At 47.3% G+C, this 26,296-nt stretch overlaps 1 protein-coding gene across 1 annotated transcript in view; it reads right to left on the reverse strand.

Annotated features, from left to right (window-relative positions):
• Window positions 1-26,296, reverse strand: part of LOC309562632 (NACHT, LRR and PYD domains-containing protein 12-like) — a 187,015-nt gene that overhangs the window by 49,707 nt on the left and 111,012 nt on the right. The window contains exon 5 of the mRNA XM_082266888.1: window positions 21,824-21,955. Within this exon, the coding sequence (XP_082123014.1) occupies window positions 21,824-21,955 (132 nt within the window). The remainder of the gene's footprint in view (window positions 1-21,823; window positions 21,956-26,296) is intronic.

A 26,296-nucleotide genomic window follows, 5' to 3' on the forward strand; every position in this document is an offset into this window, starting at 1 on the left:
GTTTTTGTTATTATTATTTAATTTACTCATAAATGTCTCAAGGTGGTCCATTTCACCGTTCCACACAAAGAACACGTCATCGATGTACCTTTTATAGCACACCAGTTCGGGGGGACGGTCATGAAATACCACCTCCTCCTCCCAGTGGGCCATAAATAGGTTGGCCACACTGGGAGCGAAACGGGCGCCCATGGCCACACCTCTTTTCTGGAGATAATAGTTATTGCCATACCAGAAATAATTTCTTGAGAGGCAAAAGAATAAACTACTTAGGAGAAAACTCCTAAGTTTCCTCGGAAGGTTAGATGTTGCAAATGCCCACTTGACTGCTGCCTCTGCTTCTTCATGGTCCATGATAGTATACAGCGAACCTACGTCCGCTGTAACTAAAATAGAATTAGAAGCGCAGGGCACATCTTGCAGAAGCCAACTAACTAGTTCATCGAGCACAGTTATGCCCAGTTCCAATTTGCGGAATAAATCAGTATTCAATCCTCTTAATAAAAACAATAAATTTATTGATGTCTTCAAAAATATGGTCTGTAAGGACCTGGAAAGTTTGAAGGTTAAAAGGATATCGGACCCACAATATATTAAAGCAGGTATAAAATCTCTTGAAGATAACAAAGGAATTGTGATCAGACCTGCCGATAAAGGTGGAGGTCTGGTAGTACTGAGTCTGGAATACTATAAAGAGGAGATGAACCGCTTATTGGCAGATAGCGATACATATGAACTATTAAGGAGTGACCCCTCTTTGAAATTCAAAGGGGAACTGAGCAAATTAATAGAGTCAGGCAAACATAAGGGAGTCCTCAACAAGAAAGAGTCACTTTATTTGGATCCACTTTTCTGTAGAACTCCGATTATCTATTGTCTACCGAAGGTGCACAAAGACAGGGAACGCCCACCGGGAAGACCGATTGTCAACGGTATTGATTCCGTGACATCCCGGTTGGGCCAATTTGTCGATGTGCACCTTCAACCATTAGTAGTGTCTACAGAAGCCTACTTGAAAGACACTAAGCACATTATCCAGCTTCTGCAAGATGTGCCCTGCGCTTCTAATTCTATTTTAGTTACAGCGGACGTAGGTTCGCTGTATACTATCATGGACCATGAAGAAGCAGAGGCAGCAGTCAAGTGGGCATTTGCAACATCTAACCTTCCGAGGAAACTTAGGAGTTTTCTCCTAAGTAGTTTATTCTTTTGCCTCTCAAGAAATTATTTCTGGTATGGCAATAACTATTATCTCCAGAAAAGAGGTGTGGCCATGGGCGCCCGTTTCGCTCCCAGTGTGGCCAACCTATTTATGGCCCACTGGGAGGAGGAGGTGGTGTTTCATGACCGTCCCCCCGAACTGGTGTGCTATAAAAGGTACATCGATGACGTGTTCTTTGTGTGGAACGGTGAAATGGACCACCTTGAGACATTTATGAGTAAATTAAATAATAATAACAAAAACATAGTACTCACATGGACCACTAGTACTACCAGTGTAGTTTTTCTGGATCTGGTCATCTCAAAGGGAACCAGAGGGTTCATGACTAGTAACCACTTCAAACCAACTGACAGAAATGCATACATCCCTCTCGACAGCTGCCATCATGCCTCTTGGCTCTGTAACATTCCGAAAGGACAGTTTGTCAGGCTAAGACGCAATTGTTCCTCAGAAGTTGACTATATGGAACAGGCCAATGTCTTATCTGAAAGGTTTTTACAGAAAGGTTACAATAAAGAGAGACTATCTAAGGACCTCTCAAGTGTCAAAGAGATTGACCGTAATACGCTGTTAACTAGTGGCCCCAAACGAGAAGCACCAAAAGGTGATGTAAGGATTGTTTTAGATTACAATATTCAATACAAAAAAATTGAAAGTATTTTTAACAAACATTGGCCCATTTTGATGCAAGACCGAGTACTATGCGACCATCTCCCAGCCAGACCACGTTTTGTTTATAAACGGGCACCTACTTTGAGGAATATTTTAGCCCCAGGAGTAGTAGATCCCCCAGTGGAGGCACATAATAAATTGTTTGCTTTCTTGAAAGGTTTTTATGCATGTGGCAAATGCATAGTGTGCCGTTCTGCGAAAAAGAATGTGAAACGCAGGAAGGATTTCGTGGCTCAGGCGACAGGTAGAGAGTATAAGATCAATGACCTTATTACCTGTGCGACTACTGGGGTTGTGTATGTGATCGAATGTAGTTGTGGACTACAGTACGTCGGTAGGACCTCAAGAGCCCTCCAAGTAAGACTTGCTGAACATGTTAGGTGCATTAGAAAGGGAAAATCCCCCCATTTTCTGTACCAGCATTTCAAAAACTTCCATAACAAAGACCCCAAGGATATGAATTTCTGGGGCATTGAAAAAGTTAAAAAGCACTGGAGGGGCGGCAACTACATTCGCCAATTAAGTAAAAGGGAATCCTTTTGGATTTATGAAATGAAAGTTGCCGTACCCCGGGGTCTGAACACGGATTTTGATTTGAATTGTTTTATTTCTGATCGATAAATTATTCTTTTATGTTCATTTCTATTTTTATTTATATAGCTACATGTGCAGTGTTCTAAGTAGTTGTATTATCATGTTTAAAGTTTTTATCGTTCTTAACATGTATATTTATGATGTATATATTCTTTATGTATCTTCCGTGCCAACGGGTATATGGCGTCATACGCTGTTGTATTATTTATTATTTTTTAAACTCTTAATTAAGCACATCAATTGAGTGCTATCCATCCTGATCCTGTTAATAATTGGCTTTGGGGAGCGTATTAAGCTGCCCGAAGGTGGAGAAGGGGTTAAGTTTCCTCTCATCTTGTTTATAGCCATACTCGGGATTGTCTGAAGTCTGAGCTGGGATTTCCCTCTAGTTCCGGCATTAGGGTATCCATGGGAACGTTGTAGAAGGACTGGCCAATCAGATTAAGGGGAGGATTATTAATAAGGTGACGTTGGACCAATCCTCTTCATCGCTGACGAAGCCTCCACCCACGGAGGCGATACGCGTGCGGAGGGAGGAGGAGTCGAGCGTCTGACGTCACCCGCTGGCACGGAGGAGACCGAGTGACACCGAGCGAGTCCCGCTGTCCCGGTCCTTCTATTGTTATATGCCTGATGTCCATCTTTAACAAGTAAGAGGCCACTTTGTGAAGTTTTTAATCATATTAAAAATCAGTATTACACTATCCTGGCGTTTTTTTCCTTTTAATACCCTGTCATCGGAGAGACATCCAGGAGTGTGCAGTACGAAGCTGTGTAGGTTCATGCTTACTACAGATTGTTTTCCTTCATTGATAACCGGAAGGATCGTCAAGAGGTTGGAGTTGGTGATGTGTCTATGTTTACAATGCCCGTGTAAAACCTTAATAAGGTGAGAGGCCACTCTGGAAGGTGGAGGGAGTGTGTGTGTCTTCTGCTATCTGCACCTGGCTCCTCGGGAATTCATTAGAAATCTTTGCACCTTATAAGGACTATTACACCTACTACTTCTTACCCGACCTCTGATCTGGCTCTTATAGATGGACTTTGCTTTTGTGTTTTATCTGCGATTTTAGCTGCGATTTTATTCCATTGTGTTTTATTATTTTTAGAGCGCTGCACAGCAGATGGCAGCCCGACAGAAGGCATTGCCAATGGCGGCGTGGGGCTGCTCCATCAAAAAATGTACAGAGACCCAGACTTTGGGAGCGAGGAGGAGTGGCAGCTGGAAAACATCCTGGACTTCCGAGATGAGGTGCTGGACCTCCCCGAAGAGGCGTGTGACCTGGAGGAATTGGAGTTCCTGGTTGAGCAGGAATGGGAGCTCGAGATTGCCTACAAGCGGCTGTTTGACAGTGATCAGCAGCCTGGCATGGCTCCCGTTGCCTGGGACTGTCCGAGAGAAATAGCAGACAGTCACGAAGATGAGAAGCAAATGGGGCCAGGGGTGACCCTGCGTTTTCCCGTACTAACTGCAATGGAAGAAGCAGCGATGATACAGAGGGCACTGCAAGCGCTAGAATGCCGGAACGCACCGGAGGTCCACCAGGCAGCGAGACAAGCTGATAGCATGAAGGTCTCAGAAGGGGGAGTTGAGACAGGCGCTGGAAGGCTGGGAAATGGTGATCAGCAGCAAGTCCAGAGTATCTCATCTGGTGCCCCAGCAGAAGCATTGGCTACAGGGCAGAGTACCCCTGGCATCTGCCCAGCATCAGAAAAAGAGTTGGATCCGGAGAGTCTGAGAGAGGATCTGCGTGAGCTGTTTTCCCAACAGCAGATACCCCCACCGGGAGTAGAGGAAGCAATTCTCCCTCCCCAACAATTGGACACTACTCCAGTGTTTATTCCCCCAGCAGAAGCGCTGGCTACGGGGCAGAGTGCCGCTGGCCTCTGCCCACCCTCAGAGGTAGATCCAGGGAGTCCGAGGGGTGACCTCAGTGAGCCGTTTCCCCAGCACTTGGACACTACCCCAGTGGTTATCCCCCCAGCAGAAGCGCTGGCTACGGGGCAGAGTGCCGCTGGCCTCTGCCCACCCTCAGAGGTAGATCCAGGGAGTCCGAGGGGTGACCTCAGTGAGCCGTTTCCCCAGCACTTGGACACTACCCCAGTGTTTATCCCCCCAGCAGAAGCGCTGGCTACGGGGCAGAGTGCCGCTGGCCTCTGCCCACCCTCAGAGGTAGATCCAGGGAGTCCGAGGGGTGACCTCAGTGAGCCGTTTCCCCAGCACTTGGACACTACCCCAGTGTTTATCGCCCCAGCAGAAGCGCTGGCTACGGGGCAGAGTGCCGCTGGCCTCTGCCCACCCTCAGAGGTAGATCCATGGAGTCCGAGGGGTGACCTCAGTGAGCCGTTTCCCCAGCACTTGGACACTACCCCAGTGTTTATCGCCCCAGCAGAAGCGCTGGCTACAGGGCAGAGTGCCCCTGGCATCTGCCCAGCATCAGAAAAAGAGTTGGATCCGGAGAGTCTGAGAGAGGATCTGCGTGAGCTGTTTTCCCAACAGCAGATATCCCCACCGGGAGTAGAGGAAGCAATTCTCCCTCCCCAACAATTGGACACTACCCCAGTGTTTATCCCTCCGGCAGAAGCGCTGGCTACAGGACAGAGTGCTGATGGTCTCTGCCCAGCATCAGAACCAGAGATGAAGAATCCGGGAGACAGTCCCTGCAAGATACCTTCTCAGCGGCTCGTAACTACACCAGGAGAAAAGCAAGTACCTTTTTCTCCCCAAATGCATAGCCCTACCAGCCTACATTCCCTACCAGCGGAAGCGCTGGCATCAGGGCAGAGAATTATTCAGCTCCCCCCAATATCTGCAACCCAGCCCTGGATCAGAGGAGTGCAGACAGCTGTTCCCACTCTGCAGCGGCTGTTTTTATTCATGGGAGACCCTATGTGCGGTTTTGCTCCCCAGTGCCAGAGTCGTACTTTTACTTTTCCTGGTTGCCTGGGGTGGAAGTTTGTGACTAACACAGGTCCAGACCATTTGAGGGTCAGGAACCTCGTTAGCCTGTTTTTAAAAGGGGAGAAATGTGACAGAACCCACTGTCACTGTGTGTTTTGGAGGGGACTGTGCGCAAGCCTCCTACCGACAGACTATGGGCCAGAAGATACTGGAGTTTGGCGCTGCAGCCTTTTGACTTTACCATCCACTACTGCACTGGGAAGCAAAACGGCAACGCCGACGAATTATCCAGGCAAACAGACATTGACTCTTTGGGATTTGTTACCCGACTATCTCAGGCACAGACCAGTTGGAGGTCTGGTACCTGGATTAGTCTACCTTTGGGGGGAAGAGATGTGACGGTACTAACCATCACTATGGGTGACGGATCACCCTGTCCCTGGATTGTAAACCCCTTTGTGTCATTTTCTTATGAGTTTGGGACATTGCATTTTATTTTCCCTTTATTCATCCTCTGAACAACTGACTCACGGCATGTAATATAATGTTACAACCCATCCCCCCCCCCTCCTGTTTCTGTGTCTAAGTGTGTGGATTCATGGCAGACAATGGTCTGAGTTGGAGACATCTCTCCGCAGGGGGTGTGTATTAAGACTGCATGTTTCAAATGTACAAATGTTCAGTTCTCATTGGTTGGTCCCTGTTCCCTTCCCCCCTTCTATGGAAAGGCTAAGGGGAGTTTCCCTAACTGTATGTAAAACTGTTGTCTTGGAATGTAATAAACAGTTTAAGCTCTGCATGTTTAACCCTCAACACCTGTGTGGATTGTCTCGTGATTGAGGGGTTACGGGCTGGATATGGCTTCTCTGCAGGCTGTGGGTGCGTTTGGAGGACAGGAGACACAGTTCAGGCGGATGTGCCCAGCTGGGGTACAAAGATCCGTTACAGTACCCATTTAAAATGGAAGAGGTTAAACACCTAGAATCAGCGCCTCTGGTGGATGCAGCACTGATGCGTCAGGTGCGTCATGTCACCCTTCCGCTTGAAGATACAATCACCTTTAAGGATGGCCTTGAGAGGCGTATTGATTCAGACCTCAAGAACATCTATGTGTCAGCTGGAATGTCGTGCAAACCAGCATTGGCTCTCGCAGCTCTGTCTAAAGCGATGGAGGCGTGGACAGATAGCGTGGACACAACGCTCAGGAGCGTGTCGGAAGAAGTCGCAAGGAGTTCGCCAGTACATGAGCTGAGGCTGGCAGCGGCTTTTTTGGGGGATGCCTCCCTAGACATGGTCCGCCTGGTTGCGCGGGTGATGCTTTTGTTGGTCACTGCAAAACGGGCTCTTTGGTTACGTCCTTGGTTGGCCGATCCTGCATCAAAGCAGACTTGGTGCCGAATTCCGTTTTAAAGGGTCTTCCCTATTTGGCAACAAGTTAGAGAGCGCCATTTCCCATGCCACAGGTGTTAAGTTGGGGGTTTCTTCCCCAGGATAGGCGCTTGCTGGACCAGAAGAGGTCTCAGCCTAGGCAAGTGGCTAATTGGGCAAGGGATGCTCGCCTATATAAGCCTGGCTGTCAATTCCAGAAAAACTGGAGAAGACAGCAGCCTTCAGGACAGAAGGCACCCAGAGGAGGGTCTTCTGGTGGTCGGGAGTAGAGATGGCCTCGCGGTTCGCCCGGCTGTCGGTTAGCGGCAAACTTTGCTCGTTCGCAGTCCGCCGATTTGGCGGACACATGGCGTTGTTCACGGCGGCCATATTAGTTTACATTGGGGAGGACTTTGACCCATGACAAAGCCATCAGGTGGAACGGGACAGCCAATTGAAAAATTGCAGCACATGGACAGTCCCCCCACCTTATAAATAGACCTGAGCTGGCATCCATTTCACATTCTGCTTTTTGTCAGCATAGGGTGAGGTTGCTGTGTGCTGCAGGGAAAGACTGCCAGTGAAGCAAATCGCTCTGTTAACATCCACAAAAGTACTTTTAAGGGCTGGTATTTGGTATAGGAAGTTCTGCAGTCTCTTTTGTCAGTGTAGGGAAAGGTTTGTTGTGAGCTGCAGGAACAGATTGTTCGTCAGTGACACAAATCGCTCTGTTAATGTCCACAAAAGTCATTTTAATGACTGGTATTTGGTATAGGTGTGCAGTGCACTATATAGGGGTGTAATTTACTTATAATATACTTTCTAATGCATTTGTATTGTGCACTGTGCAGCATTGTGACTGGTGTGTTGAGCGTTTCTGCAGCAATACTACAAATAGTGACAAAATCACTTTTAAAGTATTATAACTGGTGTGATAGAACAGTGGCCCCCCAATACCACATATTGAAGTGGGGTGTTATCTGAGTATACTTTATAAGTGCATTTGTGTCCTGTAACAATATTGCCTCTTTTGCTGCATTTACTCTGCTACAGACAGCGCCAAACTCACTGGCCAATATTTTGTACAACTGGTGTGATAGACCAGTGGCCCCCCAATACCACATATTGAAGTGGGGTGTTAGCTGAGTATACTTTTATAAGTGTATTTATGTCCTGCAACAATATTGCCTCTTTTGCTGCTTAAACTCTGCTACAGACAGGGCCAAACTCACTGGCCAATTTTTTGTACAACTGGTGTGATAAACCAGTGGCCCCCCCAATACCACATATTGAAGTGGGGTGTTATTTACCAGTATACTTTTATAAGAGTGTATTTAAGTCCTGCAAAAATGTGGCCTCTTTCACTGCGTTAACTGTGCTACACACAGTGACAACAGTTACTAGCCAATTATTTAAAGAACTGGTGTGATAAACCAGTGCCCCCCCCCCCTATACCACATATTGAAGTGGGGTGTTATTTACCAGTATACTTTTATAAGAGTGTATTTAAGTCCTGCAAAAATTTGGCCTCTTTTACTGCGTTAACTGTGCTACACACAGTGACAACAGTTACTAGCCAATTATTTGTAGAACTGGTGTGATAAACCTGTGGCCCCCCAATACCACAGATTGAAGCGGGGTGTTATATACCTTCTTCCACATATACTGCGCTTCTCTAGAGACTTTTGTCACAGGGTAATTTAAAAAATGACAGGCAGGGGAAGGGGCAGGCATTTACGCAGGGGTGGTAGGGGTAGGGCGGGAGCAGTAGGCCGGAGCCAAAGTGATAAGTTTCAGAAGGTGCATTCGATTACGTCAAAGGACGCACCAGACTTGGTTGAGTGGCTCACTCAGCCTTCCTCTTCTGCACCCTCCTCACTCTCTGCTGTTTGCACCCCCAAAGACACCACCAACACCACCACCATATACCCTCCGCTTGAGTCACTGGAATTATTTTCCGATCCATCACAAGACATTAGCGATGCGCAGGCATTGTTGGCATCGGATCAGGAAGAGGAGGTAGCAACAGCCACCACCCAGGAGTCTGACGACAGTACTTAGATCAGCCCAAGTAGGTTGGTCCCCGCTGTTGCTGCCTACTCCGAGATCTCGAATGTTAGTGGTGGGGAAGGTGACGTGGATGATGACGTGTCTATGGATGTCACATGGGTGGCCACAAGAGAGGAAGAGGAGGGGAGTTCAGAGGGAGAGACAGACCGGCAGATAGGGAGGAGAAGGAGGAGGAACCTTCATTGCACAAGAGGGACAAAGCAGACTGCAAATGTATCAGGAGCGAGCCATCAACCATGTACAGTCACATCTGGCGCTCCCAGGACTCCGGCACATGGCTCCACAGTGTGGGCTTTTTTTAATGTGTCCGTTGCCGACATCAGTGTTGCCATCTGCAGCCTTTGCAGTCAATGCATAAGTCCCGGTAAGCCCAACACTCACCTAGGGACAACTGCCTTAAGAAGGCACCTGAACTCCCATCACCGAGCCCAGTGGGAGCAACGCCGTCAGAACCCACAAAGCCACACTCCAGGCTCTCACCCGTCCAGCCTCTTCTCCTCTCTCCTCACAATTGTCCTCCACTCCACCTTCCATGATGCCGTCGTCACGTTGTTCTGGGAAAAGTCAGGCTTCCGTGGGCCAAATGTTGGAGCGTAAAAAAATGATGACGCCGGATAACCCTCTTGCCCAACTTTGACTGCTGGCTTGTCGGAACTGATAGCCCGCCAACTACTGCCATATCAACTGTTGGGCTCGGAGGCCTTTCGGAAATTTGTGGCCATTGGAACACCACAATGAAAGGTCCCAGGCAGGAAATATTTCTCGCAGAAGGGCATTCCAGAGCTGTATGGCCATGTTCAGCGGCAAGTGAATATATCTCTGGCACACAGTGTTGGTGCCAAGATACATCTGACCACAGACACGTGGTCTAGCAAACACGGGCAGGGAAAGTATATAACTTTTACTGCCCACTGGGTAAACCTTCTGACGGCTGTCAAGCATGTAACCCGTGGCACCCGTGTAGATTTGGTTGTACCGCCACACATTGCATGCAGGCCTACCTCTTCTTCTCCTCCTCCATCCTCCCTCTCCTCCTCGGCTGACTCCTCCTTTTTCGCTGCTACCGTCTCTTCCGCTGTGCCGCCCAAGATCCCCAGAACCTATTCCACATGCCAGGTGAGACGTTGCCATGCTGTGCTGCGTTTGTTGTGCCTGGAAACCAAGAGCCACACTGGTCCTGCACTCCTTTCAGCTTTGTGTTCACAGGCAGATCAGTGGCTGACAGCTGAATTTGACAGTTGGTAAAGTGGTGTGCGACAACAGTGCCAATCTGCTAAGCGCGCTGAAACAGGGCAAAATAACACACGTGCCAAGCATGGCACACGTCCTGAACTTGGTCGTGCAGCGATTCGTTGCCAAATACCCTGGGGTCCAGGACGTCTAGCAGCAGGCCAGGAAAATCTCGGACCATTTCAGAAGATCTTACACAGCCATGGCTCGCCTTGCTGACATTCAGCGGCAACACAACCTGCCCCTCAGGCGTCTTATTTGCAACTGCTCGACGCAATGGAACTCCTATAAGCATCTGGTATGAATTTTGGTGGAGACCCCATGATGTGTTTTTTTTTTATTTTGTCTGGGTTCCCCTTAACCACTTCAGCTCTGGAAGGTTTTTCCCCCTTAATGACCAGGCCATTTTTTGCGATTCAGCACTGCGTTACTTTAGTGAAAAATTGCGTGGTTTTGCAATGCTGTACCCAAATAAAATTGATGTCCTTTTTTCCCCACAAACAGAGATTTCTTTTGGTGGTATTTGATCACCTCTGCGGTTTTTAGATTTTGCACTATAAACAAAAAAAGAGCGAAAATTTTGAAAAAAAAACGATGAAAAATTAAAAAAAAATTTTTTTTTATCAGTTTAGGCCAATTTGTATTCTGCTACATATTTTTGGTAAAAAAAATCCCAAAAAGCATATTTTAATTGGTTTGCGCAAAAGTTATAGCGTTTACAAACTACGGGAAAGATTTTTGGACTTTTTTTGTATTTTTGTTTATTAGTAATGGCGGAGATCAGTGATTTTTAGCGGGACTGCGACATTGCAGCTAACAGGTCGGACACCCAACTAACTTTTTTTACACTTTTTGGGGACCTGTGACATTACTACAGTAATCAGTGCTAAATAATATGCACTAATGACACTGGCAGGGAAAGGGTTAATACTGGGGGTGATCAAAGGGTTAAATGTAGGCCTATTTGTGCTTACTGACTGTGGGGGGGGGGGGGGGGAGGGTTCTGTGACAGGCACAGAGAGATCGGGGTTGTAGCTTAGCTGAAACTCCTCATCTCTCTGCCTGTGTGACAGAAGACTCGCCTGCTTTGTTTACAAAAGCAGACGGCTCTTCTGTCAGTTTCCCCGAAGAATGTGGGAGGCCGGCGGTAATCGCCACGCTCCTCCTGCGGTCTGGCTCCCGCTGTGTCTAATCACTCACGCACTGCCGATTCCACATGCACATAATCATTTAGATCAACTTGATTATGCGCAGCCGAGCTGCCCTGCCACAGTAAATCTGTTTGGGGCGGTCAGCAAGTCAATAAAAAATGGATTGAGGGGCCCCCCGGGCCATTTTTTTTAAATCTTTTTGCATTTCCCGCAATTTCAATTTCTTTATAACCTTCAGTTCTAATGCAGCAGGTTCTATACATGGTACAGATTAGTGATGGGCTGAGCACCCCCCTGTTCGGTTCATCCCAGAACATCTTGAACAGGGAAGATGCGACTTATATGCACCTTATTGGCCATAAAAAGTGTATGGGGGTCCGGATACTGCCCTGGGGGACATATACCAATGCAAAAATAATTTTTTACAACGGTTGTTTTTCAGGAGCAGCGATTTTAATGAGGCTTAAAGTGAAACAAAAAAATGAAAAATTCCTTTAAATATCGTGCTTGGGGGGGTCCCCTTAATGTGCCTGTAAAGTAGCGCATCTGTACGATGTATGGAGCCTGCTGCAGCTATACTGACATTTCTAAAAGGAGAAAATGTAATTTAAGCGTACTCGCGGCTGTAATGTATTGTCGGCTCCCGGCAATACAGATGAAAAAAAACGAAAAAAAAAAAAAAACGGTATAGGATCCCCCCCCCCCCAAATCCATACCAAACCCTTATCTGAGCATGCAGCCTGGCTGGCCAGGATGGGGGGGGGGGGGCGGGACAAGCGAGCGCCCCCCCTCCTGAACCATACCAGGCCGCTTGCCTTCAATCATGGGGAGGGTGCTTTGGGATGCTCCCCCCCCATGTGAATGGATATCGGGTACATCTTACCCCTACCCATTCACCAAAAAAAAAAAAATACCAAAAAATAATGACAACAGCCAGTTTCTGACTAGTCCTTTATTTAAAAAAAAAAAATAGTGTCCCCCAATGAAAATCCATAGTCAATCATGTCGCCCGCTGAACCCAAAAAATAGAAAAAAAAAAAGATGCTCCCACCTTTTCAGACGCCTCCTGGCTAATGAGCCGCTTGAGCCATGACAGCTCTTTTATAGGAAAGGGGTGGGGACACCCAGTTACATTACCCGGTGGCACCGCCCCTTCTGACATCACGTAACATGGCACTGCACCCAATCTTTAACATTGGCGTGTATGGGAAACCTCGGTCAGCTTGGCATGGCACTGCACATGAACTATAAGTGACAGGGACACAAAACTTGGGGAGCACTGAGAGGGGACCCAGAACTACAACATATCCATACATGATAAAAGTGGGGTATAACCTGTACATTACACTTACTGCACTAATCTAACTCAACTCACTATCCACTAATTACCTGCCTGACCTCTATTATCACACACTATACACAACTGCCGTGTAAGCAGCAGCCTTATATAGTGTGGGGCGTGGACTTCGCTCCTGAGCCATGATTGGCTAAAGGCAGCTTGCCTTTGGCCCATCATGGCTCTGACAGGACACTGTACTGTAATTGGCCAAAGCATACAGGTCATGGGCATGCTTTGGCCAATCATCAGTAATTTATTTAAAGGACCAGCGCAGTGCATTATGGGGGGCTCATCAGCTGAGCTTCCCCCCGAGCGCCCCATTTGTTCCTGTGTTCAGTGAACATCAAGCCCATCCTTAGTACAGAGGGGCCACTTTACACTTCCCCACTGTCACTCTCATTTTAACCACTTCAGCCCCAGAAGGATTTGCCCTCTTTCTGACCAGGCCCTATTTTGCGATTCGGCACTGCGTTACTTTAACCACTTGCCGACTGCCGCACAACTATGTACTGCAGCGGTCAGCCCCTCCTGGGCAAAGTGACGTAGGGGTACTTCACTCGCCCATGAGCCTCTAGGCTCGTTCCCTGACATCCCCGCATGAGTCACCAGCAGCTCCGATGTCCGCCGGCCACTCGCGATCTCCCGCTAGAGAGGGAGAAAGGCAGGCGTTGATGTAAACAAAGCCGCCTGTCATTCTCCCTGGTATAACTGCAGAGATCATACGATCCTGCTATGTAGGATCGTATGTCTCTGTGGTTACATCACTAGTCACGCCCCCCACAGTTAGAATCACCCTCCTAGGGACACACTTAACCCACTGATCACTAATAAAGTTAACCCCCCCTTCACTGCCAGTGTCATTTTACAGTAACAGTGCATATGTATAGCACTGATTACTGCAGTAATGTCACTGGTAACCCCAAAAGTGTCAAAAATGTCAGTCAAGGGTCCGATCTGTCCGCCGCAATGTCGCAGTCCCGCTAAAATAAACGCAGATTACTAGTTAAAAAAAAACAATAAAAATTACATAAATCTTTCCCTTAGTTAGTAAACACAATAACTTTTGCACAAACCAATCAAAATACGCTTATTGCGATTTTTTTTTTTTACCAAAAATATGTAGCAGAAAACAAATTGGCCTAAAATGTTAAAATTTTGATTTTTACTTTTTTTTTCTGAGAATTTCATATAAAAAATGTGAAAAATATTGTTATTTTTTCAGAATTGTCGCTCTTTTTTTGTTTGTAGCGCAAAAAGTAAAAATTGCACAGGTGATCAAATACCACCAAAAGAAAGCTCTGTTTGTGGGGAAAAAAAAGGACATCAATTTCATTTGGGTACAGCGTCGCACGACCGCGCAATTGTCCGTTAAAGTCACGCAGTGCCGAATCACAAAATAGGGCCTGGTCTTTGAGCAGCCAAATCCTCCGGGGCTTAAGTGGTTAACGGACAATTGCGCGGTTGTGCAATGCTGTACCGAAATAAAATGGATGTCCTTTTTTCCCCACAAATAAAGATTTATTTTGGTGGTATTTGATCACCTGTGCAATTTTTATTTTTGCGCTATAAACAAAAAAAGAGCGATAATTTAGAAAAAAAAAAAAAACAGTATTTTTCACATTCTGCTATATAACATTCCCGATTTTTTGCAGGACTGCGACATTGCGGCGGACAGATCGGACCCCTAACTGACATTTCTGACACTTTTGGGGGTACCAGTGACATTTGCTGCAGTAATCAGTGCTATACATATGCACTACTGTCACTGTACTAATGACACTGGCAGGGAAGGGGTTAACACTGTTGGTGATCAAGGGGTTAAATGTGTGCCTCAAGTTTACTGACGTGTGCGTGTGTGTGTGTGTGTGGGGGCGGGGGGTTCTGTGACAGACACACTACTAGATTCACTGTTCTGAATCTGCTGATCTCTCCCTGTCTGTCACAGAGAAGATCCGGCTGCTTTGTTTACATAAGCAGATGGGTCTTCTTGCAGTTTCCCAGACGAGAGAAGGCAAACGCCGCCTCGCCTCCTCCGGCCCGAGGTCTACATCGCTGGACCCAGGAGAGCTGCACTGCCGCAGTAGGATTACTGTTGGCAGTCGGCAAGTGGTTAAAGTGTGAATGGTTTGGCCCCAGTATGAGTTTGGGCCAAACATTTGCCTGTTTTGCCATTCGCTGAACACCCGAATTTGCAGGGTGTTCATTGTGTGTTCACCCTAACACCCTGTAATACACTGAGCACTGCATAGTGCATTCTTCGCTCTGATTGGTCAAAGCTTTGGCCAATTGGCACAGTGTGAATTTGTTGTTAAGGAGCGGGCAGGGAAGCCACTGGCAGCGTTCTTATCAATCAATGAGCCATCAGCTATCAATGTGTCGGTAAAAAAATTTTAAGAAAGACGTTGTGGGGTCCCCCAGTCCATACCAGGTCCTTCAGGTCTTGCCACTGTGGCCACGCCAAAATTAAAAAACACAAAAAAAATCCACACCAGACCAGGAAAGGGGAGGGGACGAGTGAGCGCCCTCCTGGAGGGTGCTGTGGGGCATAACGGAACAAAACTTTGGACAAAATTTGAAACGTTTTCAAATAGATTTTAAATTAGAATAATTTTCCAATCTAATTTGAATTAAAATTTCCAAAGAGAATAAAATAGAATAGAAAATAAAAGATTGGAATAGAATAATAGACAGTGCTCTGGTATGCACAAACCAGAGAGGAGCCTCCTTGCTCTACAAGTAAGACAGCCGTGTAGACAAGGAGCTTGTGTCCTATGTAGCTGCGGTGAAAGCGATCCTCTGCTCCTGGCTCCCCCCTCACCTGCTTAGCCTGCACGCCCGCCTGCTAGCTCTCCGGCCGGACGCCATACCTTGGCAGCTGATATCTACTCGTCGGAGGACACAGTGGACGGTCTTCTCCCTTTTCCCCACACTGTAAGATCCCGGAGGCTCTTCTGTTCGCAGACGCACCAGCCGCATAGCTGCACTGTCCACTCCAGCTGAGGACACCGACCAGGAGCCGACATGGAGGGGTTATGACCTGACCCTGCACCCTCTGCAGGTCTCTTAGGAGGAACCCCGCTATGGTACGGTATGGAGAGAGACATAGCTTGGAGCTGAGAGCTGGAAGTTAAAAGAAAAACAATGGAGTGATAAAGACTCACATCCTGGAGCTCTGTGACCCTTAGTGGTGATTCAGCCCTCTACGGTCAGCGTTTTAGCCCCTTCTTTACATGCCCACCAGTGCTAAGCCTCTGGGGTCCCAGGCGATCACTCGGGGGGCCTGACATTTCTACTTATTTCCTCCGGCATCCTCCTTCACAGCCGAACCCCTTGGCCTCCAAGATGGCGCCGCCGCGCCTGTCCACGGCGGGATCCGCTGCATCTAAGAGGAACGGGAAAACTAGTTCCAGCCAGGCTGGGGTGCAGGATCCTTCTCCCGGGAGTCCATCATCCCCGATTCTCTCGCCGGAGCTGCCGCTTGTAAACCCCTTGGCGGTCTCTGCATCATCTTATCAGCCGCAGCAGCCCCCTGCATCTGAATGGAGAGATCCTTTACCTTATACCTACTAAGCAGGACTTCACGGAGATGGCGGCATCTATTGTAAATACCCTCTCTCAGGAGATTAACTCCCTCAAGCACCAAATAGATCAAGTAGATAGCAGGGTAGAGGCTGTGGCATCAGTACATTCCTCTCTGACCTCCAGGGTCTCTGCATTGGAAACCTCCCAGTCCTTATTCCACAAACATTTAATTACACTCCAGCTGCAGCAGGATGAAGGGGAGAACCGCAGCCACAAGAAATAATGTCCGCCTGCGGGGCCTTCCAGAGGCGACCCAGGGCCCTGACTTGAAGGCTATGGCTACTGCAATTTTCAACAGGCTTTTGGATCAGCCCTCCACGAAGGACATTGAATTAGACCGAGTACACAGGGTCCGGGCCCCCCCCCCAGCTCGGGGGCTGACCATCCATGCAACGTGCGGGCCAGGGTACATTTTTTCTCCCTCAAGGAAGAGATCACGAAGAAGGCCTGGGCCAGGGGCCCGCTGGATTTTGATGGGGCTACTATACGCCTGTTCCAGGATTTGTCCCGCCATACTCTACGGATGAGAGCCCTCCTGAAACCCCTCCTGGAGACCGTCCATACTGCTGGTGCCACTTACCATTGGGGTCACCCCTTCCATCTATTGGTCTTGAGAGGTGGGTCCACCTTTGCTCTGCGCTGGCCGGATCAACTGCCTGAGCTTTTTGCCTTTCTGGAAGCTCCCCCTGCCTCCGTCCCTGACTGGTTGGATGACCCCTGGCAACAACATTCACCGAGGCCTTCTTCATCAAGACCTTCGGGGGCACCACTCCAGGTCCGCCAGGCGCAGAGACTCGGCTGAGGCTCCTGCCTCTTCTGAATTGTAGGACTGTTGAACACTGACCCCTCTGCATTCTGCAGGTTACCTGGAGGGTCTCTGGCTCGTGTTGTTGCCCCCCTTCTACTCCCCTCTTGGGTTACCCCTGCCGTGCCACCCGCATGGAGTTGCTCCTCCCCCCCCCACCCATGCCCACCTGGTGGTCTGTTGGTCTCCTTGTATCCCCCCCCTCGCAGATGACGGAGCTGGCCATTTCGGCCTCTGTCGGGCACCCGGCGTCGGGCTATAAACTGACCTCGCTGAATGTGCGAGGCCTCTCTACCCCTGAGAAGCGCTCACGGCTGTTGCTCGATCTCTGGCGCAGCCGCTCCCATATTGCCTTTTTTCAGGAGACCTATTTTAAGATGGATTTAGTTCCCAGATTGCACACTAGGGATTTTCCGTGGGCGTATCATGCCCCTTCGCCCATCCCAAAGTCCAAGGGAGTGAGCATTGTTATTTCCAAAACTGTCCCCTGGACTTTTGAGGCCATGCGGGCAGATCCCCAGGGTAGATATTTGCTGGGGAAGGGCACCTTAGGCCATCGGGTAGTCACTCTAGTAAATGTCTAGCTTTTAACTCTGATTATTATGGACTTCCGTGAGGGTCACCTCATTGTGGGCGGGGACTTCAATTTTGCTCCTGAGCCCCTCATTGATACCTTGCGTGGATCATCCCACCTCTCCTATGCACGGCTGCATAGACTTAAAAGGGAACTCTCCATCCTCGACCTGGTCGATCCGTGGCGAATCATGCATCCAGGTGAGCGAGATTACACCTATTATTCTGCCACCCATAACATTTACTCTAGGATAGACCGTTTCCTGATTCCTCAGAGCGATCTCTCCCTGATTTCCTCCTCTCACATTGACTCCTTCTCTTTCTCGGACCACTCACCCATCCGTATTTCTATTGACTGGGACTCTGGGCCACCGAGACCGCCGACCTGGTGATTTAACGAATCTCTACTGCAACTCCCCGCGGCCCGCGCCAAAATTAATGCATCCCTGTCCACGTTCTAATAATATAGACCCTGCCTTATCCCCCTCGGTCATTTGGGAAGCCCATAAATGCATTATCCCGGGGGTTCTCATACGAATCGTCTCTCACCACAAACGGGAACAAGAGAGCGTGGTAGCTGCATTTCTATCGCGCATTACGACCCTGAGTTCGTCCCATAAGCAGTCCCTGGCGACGGAGCACTTGCTGCCTCTCACGAGAGCATGGGAAGAACTGAATAACTTATTGTTTCACAGAACGGTGCGGAGCCTGGCCTGGGCCAGGCGATACTATTATGAATTTTCCGATAAACCCGGGGTAATGTTGGCGCGGGCTCTGCGTGGTCCTCGGAAACGCACAGTGATCCCCCATATACAGTCCGCGGCTGGCCGCAAAGTTCACTCGTCAGCGGCTATCGCCGATGAATTCCGCACCTTTTTTCATTCTCTGTATAAACTTTCCCCTCCGGGTTCATCCTTGGGCCCCCCTGGCGGGCTCGACACGGCGGCTGTTTACATCCGGTCCTCGGTATGCCCTCTCTTACGGCGGAGCAGGCCTCCGCCTTGGAGGGGGAGATCTCTGAGGATGAATTAACTATGGCCCTATCTCAGTCCAAGCCCCACAAGGTGCCGGGCCCCGACGGCTTTACCTTGCCTTATTACCAGCAATTTATGTCGCGCCTGAGGACTCCTCTCTCCTATCCCACTACAATGCTATCGGAGGGGGGGGGTTCTATGCCCGTGGATTCTCTGCGGGCCTACATCACCCTCATCCATAAGGAGGGAAAAGACCCGTCATCCTGCGAGAGTTATCGTCCCATTTCCCTCCTTAATGAGGATCTCAAGCTATTTGCTAAGATTCTCGCTAACCGACTCATACCCCATATTCCCCAGCTGATACGTTACGATCAGGTTGACTTTGTACCATCTAGGGAGGCCAGGGACAATATGACCCAGGTGGTTGACCTAATTTATTGTTCCCACGCATCTCGTCGTCCGCTGGGATTTTATCGAGGCCACCCTGTCGCATATCGGCCTGGGGTCTTGGATGTTGACTTGCATCATGGCTCTCTACTCCGCACCTTCGGCAGCAGTGCGGGTCAATGAATGGAGATCTGATTTTTTCCCTATCAGCAATGGCACCCGCCAGGGTTGCCCACTGTCTCCTCTGATTTTTATTTTGGCTCTTGAACCTTTCCTCTGCACGCTGCGTGGGAACCCAGATGTCACTGGTCTTCAATTGGCGGACAGCCACCACAAAGTAGCCGCATACGCCGATGATTTGATCTTTTTTGTTTCAAATCCCATTACGTCCCTTCCGCAGATTTTGGATGCACTTCTTGTCTATGGGAATATTTCCCATTATAAAATAAATCTCTCTAAATCCGCTGTGCTCAATATCTCCTTACCCTCGGATACCTTGTGTTTTTTCTGGTCCTCCTTTACGTTCCAATGGGCTGATGGCTCCTTGGTATACCTCGGGGTGCGCATCACGGCTGACCCTAGTGACCTCTATTTGACTAATTTTCTTCGCTTTTTGGGGATTCTTCGCTCAGACATTCGCACCTGGCAGTCGCTTACAAGAATCTGGTTTGGCTGCTGTAATGCGCTAAAAATGAATGTGCTACCGCATTTACTCTATATTTTACAAGCTCTGCCAATAGCGGTGCCCCTTGCCTTTTTCATCCAGGTGCGGTCGCTATTCTGGTCCTTTGTGTGGGCTACCAAGTCCCCCTGGATCGGGCTGCGAATCCTCTCTCTTCCCAAGGCGAGGGGGGGGGGGGGGTGGGCCTGCCTCCTTTGTTATCATAGGGCTTCCCATCTTGTGCGGGTCCTGGACTGGCATTGTAATGCTTCAAATAAGCAATGGGTGGGTCTGGAAAACACGATCGCTGGCTGTCCTTTGCCCATGGCCCCATGGACACCCCTGCTAACGGCTGATCCACTCTATTCTCACCCGACGATCGGGCCACCCTGCGGGAATCTCGGAGGATACAACGTCATCCGATGGTCGCCCCCTCGACTTCTCCTATGACACCTCTTCTGGGCAATCCTGACTTCCCTCTGGGTTGCACGAGTGCCAGGGTGCTGGGCATGGCCCAGGCCGGGAGGGCCCGCCTTTTGGACGTTTGGGCACGGGGTTGCCCACCTACTCATGCGGAGATCGTGGCTTGGCCGGATCTGGATTTGGACCCCCTCAGTGCCTACCAGATTCAACACTTTCTTCTCAAACACTTTCAACAATTTAGGACATGTTGAAGTCTATTATAGTTTTTTTTTTTTTACCCCTCTTGTTTTCCTTTTTGGGCCTTGGATAGATTTCTTGGGCTGAAGCTAAACGTTTCAGCATATCCAGGGTCACACTTTTTGTAACATTTTTACCATCTGATAACTAGATTTAGGGTTCTCGCCTCGGTATTTGTTACGACTTAGGAGTTCATTTTTTTTTATACATAATACATTATAGCGACAGGAGATAATAACATTTGCATGGATAACAACTCATTAGGAACTGATGAGGAGGATTGGTCTTGGCCCCATCCGGACACAGATAGTTCCCAATGGGGGTGTTTGGACGTTCTAGGGGCATCGGCGACGTCGCCAGAATCCTCTATGCTCTGTGTGTTTATCGTTGTGCTATGTCTCGCCTGTATTGCTACCGTTGACAATGTTGAGCCAGACGCCAATGTAATAAGCACTATGCTGGCAGAAAATGGAAAATGTTCTATTTAATTGTTTGTATTTTATTTGCAATTCTTAAATAAAAACATGGTAAAAGAATAGAATAATAAAAACGATTATAACCATCTTCTGAAATTCAAATTTCAAATATAATAATTTTGAATTTTAATATAATAGAAAAGAATAAAACGCATCCGGAAAGTATTCACAGCGCTTCACTTTTTCCACATTTTTTTGTTATTTCCTTATTCCAAAATGGAATGAATTCATTATTTTCTTAAGCCTTTCCTAAGCACACAGCCAAGATAACAAAGGAGTGGCTACGGGTCAACTCTGTAAATGTCCTTGAGTGGCCCAGCCAGAGCCCAGACTTGAACCCGATTGGACATCTCTGGAGAGATCTGAAAATGGCTGAGCACCGACCCTCCCCCATCCAACCTGATGGAGCTTGAGAGGTCCTGCAAAGAAGAATGGGAGAAACTTCCCAAAAATAGGAGTGCCAAGCTTGTAGCATCATACTCAGAAATACTGGAGGCTGGAATTGGTGCCAAAGGAGCTTCACCAAAGTATTGGGCAAAGGGGGTGAATACTTATGTTCATGGGAGTTTTTCCTTTTTTATTTTTAATAAATTTGCAAACATTTCCAACAAACTTCTTTCACGTTGTCATTATGGGGGATGTTTGTAGAATTTTGAGAAAAATAGTTAATTAAATCCATTTTGGAATAAAGCTGTAACATAAAATGTGGAAAAAGTGAAGCGCTGTGAGAACTTTCCGGATGCGCTGTAGAATAGAAAAAGAATAGAAATTATAGAACCACCTTTCAAAATTCGAATTTGGGATAGAATAAATCCAAATTGGAATAGAAAAGAATAGAATAGAATCCTGCAGAAGTGAGACAATGACAGATGATATTTCTGGAGTAGGAGTTGTATTGGTTATGGGACGGCCTTTTATACAGAAGTGAGAACTGTCTGAGGTCTTTACCTTCAGAGGAATGTGTCGTGTTTTCTGTCTTTATTATGGTCAGGATGAAATGTTCCATTCAGAGAGAGGAGAAGACATGAGAAGAGGAGAGGTGATGGAAGATGGGTGAGGATGGAGGACACCCAGAGATAGAAGGAAACACTGAGAGATGGGAACAATCACAAGACGTCACATTTCCCCATCACTGCAGGATCACACATTTCTCTTACCGTAATTCCTGAATTTTACTCTCCGGGTTCATCAGAAAGGAAAGAGTATCAGACTTCCTTCCATATCCTGTAGAGGAGAACTCTTCTTCATCTCCCAGACAATCTTCACTGGAAATAGTACAACCCTCAAATCTAAAACCCAATAATGAGATAATAATTACCACCAATAATGGATGACCTCTGACACCAAGAATAACAATGACACACTGGGAAGGCCATAGAATCTATTGATGGGACATAATCAGACTTGTATAAAGTACTCAAAATTTCTACTTGAGTAAAAGTACAAGTGCTCGATCAAAAAATTACTTGAGTAGAAGTGGAAGTGCTCGCAGAAAAAGTTACTTAAGTAGAAGTACTAAAGTATTCAACATTTTTTTTACTTAAGTATTGCAAGTAGTTTTTTCAAAAAATTTGCTACTTAAGTACTAAAAGTAAACAGTAAAGTAAAAGTACCAGTAGTTTTGAAAAAAAAATTCTACTCAAGTACTGAAAGTAGAAGTACAAGTACTGTGTTATGTAGTTATTAAAGAAAGAAGTCAAAAGTTTGAACATCATATTGTTTTTATTATTTCAAATGATTTATTCAAATGATTAACCTGTGTTTGTTAGTAGTTTCTTGATGCACTTTAAGCGCTGTAGCACCATTTATTTGTTTGTTTCATATTTTCTTTTTATTGGAAAGATTTGGTATAGCAGCTTTTATTATACACAGCCTTTATTTTCCTATGCGCTGATTTACAAATGACATTATACACATTTTTTTGAGCTTTATGCAACCTGCCATCTACTGTTCTGGCAGTGGTAATTTTTTTTAAAGTAACGAGTAACTATGCAGCACAAAAAAAAAATACTTGAGTAGAAGTATCGAAATCATCGAAAAAATGTAGTGAAGTAAAAGTAGAAGTAGGAGAAAAAAATTCTACTCTAGGAAAGTACAGATACCGCATTTCGGTACTTAAGTACAGTACTTAAGTAGTTCTACTTCGTTACTATACATCTCTGGACATAATATCACAATACTGGGGGGGCTATGAAGTGAGATGTGAGGATTGCTGTCATCATTTCACCCCACTGATCATCTCACCCCCATACAGGTTTAGGGGAACCCTCTATATGTGTACTGACCAACCTATAATCCTTTCATGTTGGGGGTCTGTGCTGTATATTGGGAGATAGAAAAAGGGAGAAATGAAGAGGAACCTTCTGACTTGTGTCTGTACTGCCTCCAATATTGGAGGAAGATATTTCCAGGGAGAGAAGATTGGAGTTGTAGTGGAGGAAAGGATTTCCAGGGAGAGAAGATTGGAGTTGTAGTGGAGGAAAGGATTTCCAGGGAGAGAAGATTGGAGTTGTAGTGGAGGAAAGGATTTCCAGGGAGAGAAGATTGGAGTTGTAGTGGAGGAAAGGATTTCCAGGGAGAGAAGATTGGAGTTGTAGTGGAGGAAAGGATTTCCAGGGAGAGAAGATTGGAGTTGTAGTGTAGTGGAGGAAAGGATTTCCAGGGAGAGAAGATTGGAGTTGTAGTGGAGGAAAGGATTTCCAGGGAGAGAAGATTGGAGTTGTAGTGGAGGAAAGGATTTCCAGGGAGAGAAGATTGGAGTTGTAGTGGAGGAAAGGATTTCCAGGGAGAGAAGATTGGAGTTGTAGTGGAGGAAAGGATTTCCAGGGAGAGAAGATTGGAGTTGTAGTGGAGGAAAGGATTTCCAGGGAGAGAAGATTGGAGTTGTAGTGGAGGAAAGGATTTCCAGGGAGAGAAGATTGGAGTTGTAGTGGAGGAAAGGATTTCCAGGGAGAGAAGATTGGAGTTGTAGTGGAGGAAAGGATTTCCAGGGAGAGAAGATTGGAGTTGTAGTGGAGGAAAGGATTTCCAGGGAGAGAAGATTGGAGTTGTAGTGGAGGAAAGGATTTCCAGGGAGAGAAGATTGGAGTTGTAGTGGAGGAAAGGATTTCCAGGGAGAGAAGATTGGAGTTGTAGTGGAGGAAAGGATTTCCAGGGAGGAGGGAGGAAGATTGGAGTTGTAGTGGGAAAGGATTTCCAGGGAGAGAAGATTGGAGTTGTAGTGGAGGAAAGGATTTCCAGAGAGAGAAGATTGGAGTTGTAGTGGAGGAAAGGATTTCCAGGGAGAGAAGATTGGAGTTGTAGTGGAGGAAAGGATTTCCAGGGAGAGAAGATTGGAGTTGTAGTGGAGGAAAGGATTTCCAGGGAGAGAAGATTGGAGTTGTAGTGGAGGAAAGGATTTCCAGGGGGAGAAGATTGGAGTTGTAGTGGAGGAAAGGATTTCCAGGGAGAGAAGATTGGAGTTGTAGTGGAGGAAAGGATTTCCAGGGAGAGAAGATTGGAGTTGTAGTGGAGGAAAGGATTTCCAGGGGAGAAGATTGGAGTTGTAGTGGAGGAAAGGATTTCCAGGGAGAGAAGATTGGAGTTGTAGTGGAGGAAAGGATTTCCAGGGGAGAGAAGATTGGAGTTGTAGTGGAGGAAAGGATTTCCAGGGGAGAGAAGATTGGAGTTGTAGTGGAGGAAAGGATTTCCAGGGAGAGAAGATTGGAGTTGTAGTGGAGGAAAGGATTTCCAGGGGAGAGAAGATTGGAGTTGTAGTGGAGGAAAGGATTTCCAGGGGAGAGAAGATTGGAGTTGTAGTGGAGGAAAGGATTTCCAGGGAGAGAAGATTGGAGTTGTAGTGGAGGAAAGGATTTCCAGGGAGAGAAGATTGGAGTTGTAGTGGAGGAAAGGATTTCCAGGGGGAGAAGATTGGAGTTGTAGTGGAGGAAAGGATTTCCAGGGAGAGAAGATTGGAGTTGTAGTGGAGGAAAGGATTTCCAGGGAGAGAAGATTGGAGTTGTAGTGGAGGAAAGGATTTCCAGGGAGAGAAGATTGGAGTTGTAGTGGAGGAAAGGATTTCCAGGGGAGAGAAGATTGGAGTTGTAGTGGAGGAAAGGATTTCCAGGGGAGAAGATTGGAGTTGTAGTGGAGGAAAGGATTTCCAGGGAGAGAAGATTGGAGTTGTAGTGGAGGAAAGGATTTCCAGGGAGAGAAGATTGGAGTTGTAGTGGAGGAAAGGATTTCCAGGGGAGAAAGATTGGAGTTGTAGTGGAGGAAAGGATTTCCAGGGAGAGAAGATTGGAGTTGTAGGTGGAGGGAAAGGATTTCCAGGGGGAGAAGATTGGAGTTGTAGTGGAGGAAAGGATTTCCAGGGAGAGAAGATTGGAGTTGTAGTGGAGGAAAGGATTTCCAGGGAGAGAAGATTGGAGTTGTAGTGGAGGAAAGGATTTCCAGGGAGAGAAGATTGGAGTTGTAGTGGAGGAAAGGATTTCCAGGGAGAGAAGATTGGAGTTGTAGTGGAGGAAAGGATTTCCAGGGAGAGAAGATTGGAGTTGTAGTGGAGGAAAGGATTTCCAGGGAGAGAAGATTGGAGTTGTAGTGGAGGAAAGGATTTCCAGGGGAGAGAAGATTGGAGTTGTAGTGGAGGAAAGGATTTCCAGGGAGAGAAGATTGGAGTTGTAGTGGAGGAAAGGATTTCCAGGGAGAGAAGATTGGAGTTGTAGTGGAGGAAAGGATTTCCAGGGAGAGAAGATTGGAGTTGTAGTGGAGGAAAGGATTTCCAGGGAGAGAAGATTGGAGTTGTAGTGGAGGAAAGGATTTCCAGGGAGAGAAGATTGGAGTTGTAGTGGAGGAAAGGATTTCCAGGGAGAGAAGATTGGAGTTGTAGTGGAGGAAAGGGATTTCCAGGGGAGAGAAGATTGGAGTTGTAGTGGAGGAAAGGATTTCCAGGGAGAGAAGATTGGAGTTGTAGTGGAGGAAAGGATTTCCAGGGAGAGAAGATTGGAGTTGTAGTGGAGGAAAGGATTTCCAGGGAGAGAAGATTGGAGTTGTAGTGGAGGAAAGGATTTCCAGGGGAGAAGATTGGAGTTGTAGTGGAGGAAAGGATTTCCAGGGAGAGAAGATTGGAGTTGTAGTGGAGGAAAGGATTTCCAGGGAGAGAAGATTGGAGTTGTAGTGGAGGAAAGGATTTCCAGGGGAGAGAAGATTGGAGTTGTAGTGGAGGAAAGGATTTCCAGGGAGAGAAGATTGGAGTTGTAGTGGAGGAAAGGATTTTCCAGGGAGAGAAGATTGGAGTTGTAGTGGAGGAAAGGATTTCCAGGGAGAGAAGATTGGGAGTTGTAGTGGAGGAAAGGATTTCCAGGGAGAGAAGATTGGAGTTGTAGTGGAGGAAAGGATTTCCAGGGAGAGAAGATTGGAGTTGTAGTGGAGGAAAGGATTTCCAGGGAGAGAAGATTGGAGTTGTAGTGGAGGAAAGGATTTCCAGGGAGAGAAGATTGGAGTTGTAGTGGAGGAAAGGATTTCCAGGGGGAGAAGATTGGAGTTGTAGTGGAGGAAAGGATTTCCAGGGAGAGAAGATTGGAGTTGTAGTGGAGAAAGGATTTCCAGGGAGAGAAGATTGGAGTTGTAGTGGAGGAAAGGATTTCCAGGGA

Source organism: Pelophylax lessonae, assembly GCF_965119305.1.
Source record: "Pelophylax lessonae genome assembly, chromosome: 9".
Classification (NCBI taxonomy): Eukaryota; Metazoa; Chordata; class Amphibia; order Anura; family Ranidae; genus Pelophylax; species Pelophylax lessonae.